We start from the raw sequence: 11,462 nt of genomic DNA on the forward strand, positions 1-11,462 counted from the left end.
AAAAAGCTTAAGATCAATTAAGTCGAAAATCAATACAAATCAATTCAACTAAGCTAAAAATGATTGAACCGATGATTAAATCGATTCCACTATTGATCCAGTTCTAAAAATATTGATAAAAAATATTTTATTATTTGGATTATTGTCATTATTAATGAATGGCACTTGAAACGAGGTCAAAACTCTGTCTCCAAAGTCAAAAAACTACCAAACCCCACTGTCTCCCCATAACCTCTTTCTTCCTTCACATACAAACAAACATTTCTTTCTTAGCAATTTTCAATAATCTTAAAATTATTTTGGCTCTGATTCTAAAATACCAAAAACATAAAATATTCATTACAATTCTCAAAGTTTACTTTTTAGGGTTAATTTACCAAACATCCTCAAAGTATAACTTAATTTCTTAGTTAGTCCTCAAACTTTGGGCATTAAATGTCGCTCAGATCTAACATAGTGCATCAAATTGTAAACACACGTGTACATACTGTATAGACAGTTTGGATTTGATATATTAAAGAAAAATAAATAATGTCAATCTAGATTCAAGTTGTCCATATAATAGGTACATAAATATTTACAATTTAATCCACATGTTTACCAATATTGACGAAAAGACAATTAAAATAATATTATTTTGAGGACTTGATGAAAATATATTAAAAGTTAAAGATCAAATTAAAATCTGAACGATAATTTGAGGATGTTTATTGCAAGTAACCTTAATTTATAAAACATTGCTTGTAGATGGAAAATTAAAGGAATCTCAATATCTCCATAGGGAAACAAACATACAACAACACATCCTTCAATGCACATTTTTTTTTCCTTTCCTTTTTGTTCTTTTGCCCAATTTGCCACCCATCTCTCAACACTATGAACCACCACTTTGGGGTCATTCTTGGAATTGTAGAGATGGAAATACAAATCAAACTTTTTTCAACTTAAGGAAAAAAAAAAGAACTTTGATTCCATGAGCCAACATAAGCATAATATATCTATTAAGAATGGCTGCTTGCAACGACGACGTTTTGAAAGATCCTGTTGAGCGATGGGGCTCGATTGATCTTCCTCTTTTGAGATTGCTTATTTGATACATCGACGACAAAGTTGTAGCACTCACTTACTCTTTCCTATTTGTAAAACAAGTGGAGCAATGAATGATAAAATAAAAATGGTGATCAAATCCATTAATGGAACAAAGTGAATTTTTAATCATAAAAATTACCAACCTTTTTAATTTTAAGAACATCTAAGAGCTGATTTTGGTAGTCAATGGGAGTGAATGGCTCAACTTGGTCTATCACATGCATCATTGTTGCGGTGGCCAATACTGAGGGAAGATAGTGCATAGAACTTGAATCTACAAAAACATGGACTAAATTATGAGATTAAGAAAACAAAAAGGGGCCCTTTGTTTATTTTTCTTTTACTTTTGTCCATGCTTTTATATTTGGTCAAATTTCATAGAAGCTCCCTATACCTTTTTTACATATTTAGTCCTACTATACTTTGATCATTTTTTTATCTTCTACTTTTTGAAATGTGTATTTTTTTTTATTATTTGTCAAGGTATTTACCGGAACAAACCCAGTAACTAATCCTTCATATTTTGTAAGCCCAGAAAGGGAGTAGATGCTAACCATGAGTTTTAAATCTGCTCCATACTCAAGACGAGGATCGAATCCTCGACCACTTGTTAAGGTAGGATAAATTCCTACTATCTCACCTAACTTCCGTGATTGAAATGTGTATTTTTAATCTAGCTTCTAGATTAAAAGATAGAGGATTAAAAATTTTAAAATTATAGTAAAAGGGACTAAATTTTAAAAAATAAATTGTATATAGTATAGAGACCTATAAAATTTGACCATTTATCTAAAGCTATTGCAAAAAGGGAAGGGCTTACCAGAGATTACACAAAGGAGGAGATGCTCACATCTCTTGAGAAACTCCCAATGGAGATGAGTCTTCAAGCCAAGCCTTCTTATGATGTGATCAATGAATGAAAGTGGGGTAATGGGATTCATTTTCCATTTGAGAGTTGTAAGGATTAAAATCTCCATTCTTTGAATTGTTTTGGCCTCAAAAACATATTTTATGTCTTCAACCTATGAACCCCAAAACAAGAAACATGTTAATCTCCTTGAAAATTTATGACAAATTTCCCCCCTAATGGAGATGGCTTAATGTAGCTACAACATGCTTAAAAACTCAATAATTGAAACAAAATGATGGTTTAAATATTAAAATAAAAAAAAATGGGTATAGCTGAAGAGCTAATTGTGAATTAAGACTATTGAAGAACTGGGTTCGAAGCTGCCAGTCCATCAAATGGCAAAATGATAGTTTAAGTATGAAAAAGGACTTAAATATAAAAATAAAAAAATGGGTATAACTCAATAGCTAAAGCATGAGTAAAGCCTAACTAGGGTCGAAACTATTTTCCTACTGAGTGACAAAATGAATTAGGATAGAAATCGAATAATAAAATGATAGTTTAAGTACTGAAATATAAAAATTAAAAAATAGGTATATTTCAAGAGCTACTCATGAATAAAATATGTTGATGAACTGGGGTCGGAAGTGTCTCTCTGCCGGGTGAACCGCCTTCCCAATCTCCTCCAGCCCTAGTTCATCAACAAAGCCAATGGGTAATATTGAATTTGGGGACATACTTGAAGGTCTAGCAAAAGGGGAACTTGAGTTTCTTCAACTTTTGCAGCCAAAGAAAGACAAGTGACAGCAACAAGGTGGATCAGCCATGGCTTATTATCACTTTGAAAACGAAAGCTAGACAAGAACCGATCGAGATAGTTAATGGCCAACACAGCCGTGAGAGTGGTGAAGCCGTAGCGAGCATTGACTTTAAGCACCCATTCAACAGCAACACATCGAGCCATTGCTAGAAACTCATCGGCACCATTGATGGTATCAGGAGCCGGCACCACCTTGTTCTGTGTAATTTCTTTAGAGAACATTGAAAGAAGCTCTTCATCATCCCAAAACAAGTCTTGGTCAAGGGGGAAAAATGGGTTTCCGCCATTGTTACAAGCACTTGAAGCACCATCATCTTCTTCTTCTTCACAATAGAGAGCATCAATATCATCTAGCAAGGACAAAGGCTGGCTTTGTTCTTGTTCTTGTTCTTGTTGCATTGTTATGTTCTTGTTGTTTTACACTATGAAAAAGAGGGATTCGAGTGTCCCATCATCATTCTCTAGCTATGTGAACAATATGAAGAAGAGGGATTTTTTTTTAGTGAGGGTGGGTCATTTTTTTTAATCAAGTCAATGAAATACCATATGATATTTGTATGTAATGGAAAATTTTATATAAAAAAATTTTCTTGGGTATTTGGACAATCTTTTTTGGGTGTGTGCTTTCGGTGTTATTTAGTTGGTGGGCAGAGAAAGAAAAAATGTAAGCAACGGCACACTCACCAAGCTTGGGGGGCCATGAAAATTATCCCTCTTATTTCGGGTTTGAATTGTTTCAATTTAGTCCAAGTTCAAAAACTTGATTAGATCATAAAAAATTACTAATAAGTTTAGCTTAAATAGAGAAATGAATCAAATTCGAAGATACTCAAATTTTAAATGATTCGAATCCGAAATCATTCAAACAAGTGATTCGAAATGACCTGAATTTGAGATCATGTGATCTTAAAAGCTCGAGTATCAAATTTGAATACTTTGAATTCAAAATTATCCAAATCTTAAAATGTCCAAACTCAAAACTAACACGAATATAAGATAATTCAATCCAAAATTATCTAAACCAAAAAATTTTCAATTTGAAGCAAAAACCAGCTCTGCTTACTAAATTGATATGATGAAAAACCACACGTTCTTCTCTATTCTTGTGATCTTATTTTCTATTCCTCTTTTTCTTCTAATTTATTAATTTATTTATCTTATAAAATCTTTAATTAAATTGATGTTGCGAATCAAATTCGAAAATATTCAAATTCTAAATGATTCGAATTCGAAATCATTCAAACAAGTGACTTGGAATAACCTGAATTTGAAATGATCTGAACTTAAAAACTCAAGTGCCAAACTTAAATGTTTTAAACTCAAAGGGATCCTCCAACTCAAAATTATCTAAATATGTGAGCTTAAACTCAAAACTAACACAAATGTAAAACATTTCAATCCGAAATTATCTGAACCCAAATTTTTTAAGCGCAAACTGATCCAATTTTGTTTTCTATTATTGAGATCTTATTTTCTCTTCCTCTTCTTCCTCTTAATTTATTCATTTATTTCTTTCACTTATAAATTTTTTAATTAAATTAATATCACGAATTAATTATACCAACTTAATTAAAAAATTTAACAAAATTTTTATAAAAAATTATAAAAATATTTATACCTTTTTATAATTTTTATATAAATTAAATATTTTAAACTACAACTTCAAAAAAAAAAAACTCATTTGTCAAGTTGGATTCTTTGGTGCCCACAAAATATTAATATCTTTTTGATAGTTGATATATTAATAATGTATATTATATAAGTTTTAAAATATTTATATATCTATATTATTGTTACGTATTCATAATCACTAACTCGAAATTCAGGTATGATTTGGATCACATATCGGTGACCCGATTGGGCTCTATCAGTTGGCTATATGTAGATCTTACTTAAAGTGAGGGTTCGCCAAAAGGGCTAGTAAGGGAAGTTCGCGGTCCCAACTCGCATATGTCAAGGAGTTAACGTAATGGGGGCTACGAAGTATAATGTCTAGCATGCATGAAGCCTACTAAGGACATCAATTCCATGAACATTAACCATGTGTACAAATATTCAATTGTAACAGAATACAACGGAAAAACATATAGAAAATTATATTATTTTTGTCGTATTTTATAATTTTTATTCTAAATTTCGTTCTACTCATTTATTTTATTAGTTAGTGGGTGACAGTAACTGTGAATTTGCATGGAGAATATAATTCTAGCTCATATATATATATTTATTGTAAATATATATATATTGTAAATTCTAGAAATTTAGATATAGTACAATTTGTACGATAAAAAAATAAAAGCATATTATTAAGATATAATATCAAATATTAAATGATATGTTTAATATATCATTTGCTACTAGAATTCGACACTTTTTTTAATATGATGTCTGTATTATTTTTTAGTTCAATTCGGTATATATATTTGACAAAAGTTATATATTTGGTATCCAAAGATAACATTATTAACTTTTTTAGTGGTTACTTCGGGTTTTTAGGATTAGTTTGATGAAAATTAATTGCTATTATTATTAGGTTTGAATTTTTCGTGATTGTGTTGATAGAATAAATTTAGTGTTAATTGTAAATTTATTTAATTTTACGTTTAATTTGTCAAATATAGTCTGATGAATGTAATTTAATTTTGGTTTTAGAGTGAATTTGATTAAAATTATCTTATTAGCAATTAAGTTTCATCAAAGTCACTCTAAAACCAAAATTGAACACCAAAAGCAATGTTACTTTCATGTACTAAAATGTATAACTTTTGTTAAATTCAGGTACCATGATGAACCAAAAATATCATAGGCATCGTATTAGGAAAAAATGTCAAAGTTAGGTATCAAATTATGTATTAAGCCTTATTTTTATCTCTAGGGTAAACTATACCATCAGTCACTAAACTATGGGTAAGTTTTCGTTTTGGTCACTTAACTAAAAAAGATAACAATTGGGTCATTGAACTATTTGAAATGTTTTTATTTAAGTCACTGAACAATTCAAATATTTTTATTTAAGTTACTGGACTGTTAAGTTTTTCTTTTTTAAAGTTTGGCCAGTAAACTCCAAGTGACAATTCGATGATCAGTATAGTGGATTAGTATCCATCTATTAGTAGAACATACCTTAGATCCAAGCAATGGCGAAGATAAGGGGCTGGCAACCCCCTTAAAATGAAAATTTTTTCATTTAGACCCTTTTATAATTTATAAAGTTTTAAATTAGTGATGGTAAAATTGAACTTTGGCCCCCCAAATGATAAAAATTTGATTTAATCCTTTAAAAATTATAAAAATACATGCTATTAAAATTGTGAAATTGTATTTTTACTATTATAAAAATATACAATTTAATTCCAGCCCCCTAAAAAAATTTCTGGCTTCGCCCCTAGGTCCAAGTTGATCTGAAGGTCAATGTTGGAGATCAAAGAAAAAATTTGTTTGAATTTTGGTTCGTAGATTTGTGACGACCAAAGTTGTTTCATAAAAAAAAACTAAATTGTAAAAAAAGAAGGAGAAAGAAAGCATTCAACAAGTACAAGCAGTGTGAACAGAGAAAACCATATAACATCCATTTTAACAGCCCAATGACTTAAATAAAAAATTTTAAATAGTTTAATGATCAAATTGCAACTTTCTTTTAATTAAATGATCAAAATGAAAATTTACTCATAATTTAATAACTAATAATGTAATTACTGTTATCACTAATAATAACTACTGTTAAAAATACCCATTCAATTAAATTATTTATTTTTATTTTTCAAAATATAGCTGTCTTTACTTTAATTTATCACACTTTTTTTTTGAATGACCATTCACTTTAATTTTACTTAAAAATATTTATTTTTAAAGATGTCATTAAGTATGAACAAACCCACGTTTCTCTGGTATTTACTATTTCAAATAATTAATGATATTATAAAAATAAAATATTAAATTATATTAAATTAATATGTAGAGGCTAAATATTAAATTTAAGTAATGAAATCAAACTAAAATTTAGACTCCGTTTGGGAATGTATCATTTTGGGAATTCTAACAATTTGTTTAATCGATACAAATAGTAATTTTAATTTTGCAGATATTCCGATTCCAGTAAATGATGACGCTATAGTTTTAATTTTATTAATTTTTAAAAAATTAGTAGTCACAATTTGTGAGTGTGGTTCTAGAATGGGCCTCAATTGAACTTGAAATACGGTCCATATTGTGATAAAAATTGGATTAAAGAAAAGCCCTTCATGTGGGTTGTGGGACACCTCCAGCAGCTACGCGCTCCGACTGCAGCTTTTTGTTCCACCGGTCTTGGGCTGCCGAGGGCACCCCCATTCATGGGTAGCCAATTTCTCAATGGTTGATGGGTTCGGCTTTGTTCCCTGCCCAAGCTGGGGTGGGTCTATACTATCCTCCATGGTTTAGGTAGCATTGACTCCTTTAGCCCACCTTTTTCTCGAAAAAAAAAAAGAGAGAAAAAAAACTCTACTGTTGCTGAACTCGTGAAAGTCTGGAAAAAAAAGGGCGTTGCAGAGAGACCTTCACTACTTCAGTAGCTGCGTTCAAATGGTGATATTAGGTGATAACGAAAACTTCCCCTTTATTGCCGGTTTATGTTGAACTCTAAGATTGCAAGTTTCTTTTTATCTGCTATATTTCATGAATAATTTCCTGAGTCGTCACTTCTCAACTTTGTTCGGTTCTGTTGAAGTAAAACCTACTTCTTTAAAACCCTTAATTGATGTGAATTCAAGGAGAAAGAAGTGGAATCCAATTCCAATTCCCTTCAGAACAATCTCTGAACCCAGAGGTCAAGACCTTGATTTTGTGAATGTTGCCCATAGTCACCTCATTCACTCTGATTGGAATAAGCTTAATGCTTTATCTACCCACTTTACCCCATTTAGAGTTAAGCATGTTTTGTTAAAGATTCAAAAGGACCATGTTCTTTCTCTTGAGTTCTTCAATTGGGTTAAAACTCGAAACCCCACTTCACATTCCCTTGAAACTCATTCAGTGATTCTCCACATTCTCACCAAAAACCAGAAATTCAAATCCGCTGAATCGGTTTTGAGGAGTCTTCTTGTGTCTGGTTCATTGGAATTGCCAGCTAAGATGTTTGATGTGATACTGTATTCTTATCGAATATGCGATTCCTCTCCTCGTGTGTTTGATTTACTGTTTAAGACATATGCACATGCCAAGAAGTTTAGGAACGCTACGGATGCTTTTTCTCGGATGAAGGATTATGGGTTTTTTCCAACTATTAAGTCGTGTAATGCATATTTGAGCTCATTGCTTGATTTACATAGGGTGGATATTGCTTTGGGGTTCTACAGAGAAATGCGGCGTTGCAGGCTTTCTCCCAATGTATACACTTTCAATATAGTAATTCATGCGTTTTGCAAGTCAGGAAAACTTGACAAGGCTATGCAAGTGTTAAGAGAAATGGAGATTATGGGTTTTACTCCTACTGTAGCATCTTACAACACATTGATTGCAGGGTATTGTAACAAGGGTCTAATGAGCTTAGCCATGAAGCTTAAAAGCTCAATGGGGAAAGATGGAGTGCATCCAAATGTGGTTACTTTTAACACCCTTATTAATGGTTTTTGTAAGGAAGGGAAATTAAATGAAGCAAATAAGGTTTTCAATGAGATGAAAGCCCTGAATCTGGCTCCCACTATTGTAACTTACAATACTTTGATAAATGGGTACAGTCAAGTAGGTAAGAGTGAGATGAGCAACAGGCTTTATGAGGACATGCTGAAGAATGGAGTTAAGACTGATATACTGACATACAATGCATTGATACTGGGATTATGCAAGGAGGGTAAGACAAAGAAAGCTGCATATCTGGTTAAAGAACTTGATAAGGACAACTTGGCTCCAAATGCTTCAACATTTTCTGCTCTTATTAGTGGGCAGTGTTTCAGGAAGAACTCTGACCGTGCATTCCAGCTTTATAAGACCATGATCAGGAGTGGTTTTCATCCAAATGAAAACACTTATAGTATGTTGATTTCTACCTTGTGCAAGAATGAAGATTTTGATGGAGCAGTGCAGGTCCTAAATGATATGATTGATAGATCAGTGGTTCCCGACTCTGGTACTTTGTTTGAGCTGCACAAGGGACTCAGCCGATGTGCTAAAAATCAATTGGCAATTATCCTATGCAAAAAACTGGAAGATAGACATCTGATGCCAAAAGGTTTTGATAAATCCAAAATTATCAGTTCTCAACCAGAAAATGAGGACAAGACATCTTGATATAACTTGTGGAATTTTGTATATTCCAACTCCAATACTCCGATGCTGTCAAGTTGACACTGTGGAGTGCATTTTTATTTGAGGGTATGCCCTAAGACAACTTTGTTTAGTTGAAGTAAAGGAAGATTCCTATTGTCTGTACCAAAGCAATAGGAAGGTGCCTATTGTTGATCTCTGAAACAAACCATCCCCTGTTTAATTTTGTTAAATATTATACATTTTGGAATGAGGCAGATGGTCTACAAATATGCTTTTTAACAATTTATTGGCCGGTTGTTGCATTGATACTCTTTTTTTTTTCTCCTTCTGTTATGAAAATTCCTTTGTTTGAACTGTAAACACTAGGACTATGTATTTGATTCTTTTTGCATATTCTATTATTGAGGATCACTTCTTCCATTTATTGCTCTATGGTTTTTTTTTTCCAGATAACATCTTCCATGTTTGAGTCTTTGATATATTATGAATTTTATAAGTTTCACAAAGAATGTGTGGTTAAATATCTTGTTGGTCCATGCTGCACCCGATATGCATGCATACTAAGTTCTGAGGTTTTGCTAACTCTGTCACCATATATAATTTTTCTTGTCTTTCTGCTTTCTGATTTTGACCTATCATACCAAGATATTCAATTTCAAAATATGAGTCGATCGAGTAATTTCCTGTTATTACGGACCATTATTGTATCTGTATTACCAGATTGACATGAATAAATTGCTGTATGATCACTTAAAACTTGGTAAACTCCTATATCTTCATCTATAATATGTATATATATATTTTTTGTTTTGATTTTCATGCTCTCATAAATGGAATGTGAGGTATAGAAATTAATTACACTTGTTTTTCCTGCACAGCCATATCAATACTTTTCTTCATGACAAAATCTCCTGTTGTCCAACTTGGGAACTTCCTGTATTGCAGTTGAGGAAGCAGTAGTTTACTTTTGGGATTTTGGAAGGTATGACTGCATGCATCTACCTACCATCTTCAAGGAGAATATATTAAGATTTTACTCATATACATGTTACAAAAGAATCCAGGGAATGACATGTTTGAAAGCTCCTTGGTGCAATGAATTCAACTTGAACTCAGCACTTGGTTTTGAAAATTTCCAGTTATTATTTGCCATTGGGAGAAAATTCAAGATGAGAAGGTATTATTGAGAGTTGGCTTTTCCCTGAAATTAAAAGATTCAACAAGAGAAGGCGATGGAAATAAATGCAGTCTAATCAAGCAAGAGTGTGGTTGGCAGGCATAAAGATACAAGCTTCCAGCTTAAAGTTGTCAAGGTGGGATGCGGTTTGGGGTTACTCGCTGATGAAGTTCCCAGCGGTAGGTAGCTTCTCTATATATAGACATGCTAAGAACTTAACCATCAGAATTTGACATCTTCCTGGCTCCATGAGGCTTAAAATTCTTGTATTTGATGAAAATTGTAGCTTTTGTTGTTCAATCTGCACCATGGTTCAAGGTTGTTCGACATCAATGGTCAGTAGAACTGTTATTTTATGTGAATTGAAGAGCATTACTTATGAATGGATTGAAAGGTACAGAAAACAAGCTGTGAATATGGTGTGATTCATCTGGGTTAGGAACAAGATTAGAATTCATCTGGGTCAGTAGACTGCAGCTTTTTGTTCCATTGATGCTTTGAATAATGTTATTTTGCATTAATTATACAATATAAAGTTATATTATTTAATAAATTATAATAGTTAAGTACATAAAATCATATGTAACATAAATAGGGAAAATCGACTAAACAGGCTCAATCAATGGTTCTTTCTGTCAGTTATCGGTTTTTTAATTTTTCAAACTCACTCGACTGAAAAAATGGACTTAATTTAGTATACTTTTTAATTATGTATAATATATAAAATAAATATATATTACTCAAGTCTAATAATTAAAGTCGGTTAACTGACCGACCTAAGATCAGCTCAATTATATCGATTCTTGAACTTTAATTTAATCGTGTCGGTTTTGTAAATTATGTTCGATTGAACTAATTGAAAAAATTAAATGCTTTCTTCGTGACACTAAAAAGTAAGTATGAATATGAAGATAAATTATGGAGAGTTACTATAAAAAAAGATATTTGTAGTTTACTACGACATACCAGTTGAAGGGGAGCAAAGGTAGCCTTGGCTAAATGATATAATTTCACTTTTAATCCCTCTTAAATATAAATAGTTCAATTTGATTTTTTTTTCCTAAGCTTTATCCTATGGGAAAAAATTTTCATTTTTGACCCTCCAAAAAAATAAATTATTCAATTTAACATTATGATATAAATAGAAATGGTTGGCAGGTTGAATTGGGTGGTTCACATGCAGGTCCAGGATATTTAGACGAGGGACGTGCTTTTGTGTGATATTGCAAAATTATTGAAAATATCATTCATCCCTTTATTCCTTGCTGGTTATTATTGATTTT

The 11,462-nt window shown here is 31.8% G+C and overlaps 2 protein-coding genes across 3 annotated transcripts; one reads left to right on the forward strand and one right to left on the reverse strand.

Annotated features, from left to right (window-relative positions):
* Positions 1-686: 686 nt before the first annotated feature.
* LOC107945140 (cyclin-D3-1) lies at positions 687-3,385 on the reverse strand. The gene is made up of 4 exons (XM_016878999.2): positions 2,679-3,385; positions 1,910-2,111; positions 1,233-1,363; positions 687-1,133 (listed from the first exon to the last, which is right to left on the reverse strand). Exons 1-4 carry the CDS (start codon positions 3,156-3,158, stop codon positions 1,002-1,004), a joined length of 945 nt encoding a protein of 314 aa, XP_016734488.2. The 5' UTR covers positions 3,159-3,385; the 3' UTR covers positions 687-1,001.
* A 3,715-nt stretch (positions 3,386-7,100) lies between these two features.
* On the forward strand, positions 7,101-10,541 carry LOC107945139 (pentatricopeptide repeat-containing protein At4g26680, mitochondrial). 2 transcript variants are annotated; one of them, XM_041111631.1, is made up of 3 exons: positions 7,101-9,107; positions 9,881-9,984; positions 10,142-10,541. In XM_041111631.1, the coding sequence occupies exon 1, from the start codon at positions 7,413-7,415 to the stop codon at positions 9,021-9,023; it is 1,611 nt and encodes a 536-aa protein (XP_040967565.1). In that variant the 5' UTR covers positions 7,101-7,412; the 3' UTR covers positions 9,024-9,107; positions 9,881-9,984; positions 10,142-10,541. The 2 variants fall into 2 exon arrangements, with proteins under 2 accessions (XP_040967565.1, XP_040967564.1); XM_041111630.1 differs by having other exon boundaries at positions 9,881-10,541.
* Positions 10,542-11,462: the final 921 nt, after the last annotated feature.

Source organism: Gossypium hirsutum, chromosome A04 (assembly GCF_007990345.1).
Source record: "Gossypium hirsutum isolate 1008001.06 chromosome A04, Gossypium_hirsutum_v2.1, whole genome shotgun sequence".
Taxonomy (NCBI): Eukaryota; Viridiplantae; Streptophyta; class Magnoliopsida; order Malvales; family Malvaceae; genus Gossypium; species Gossypium hirsutum.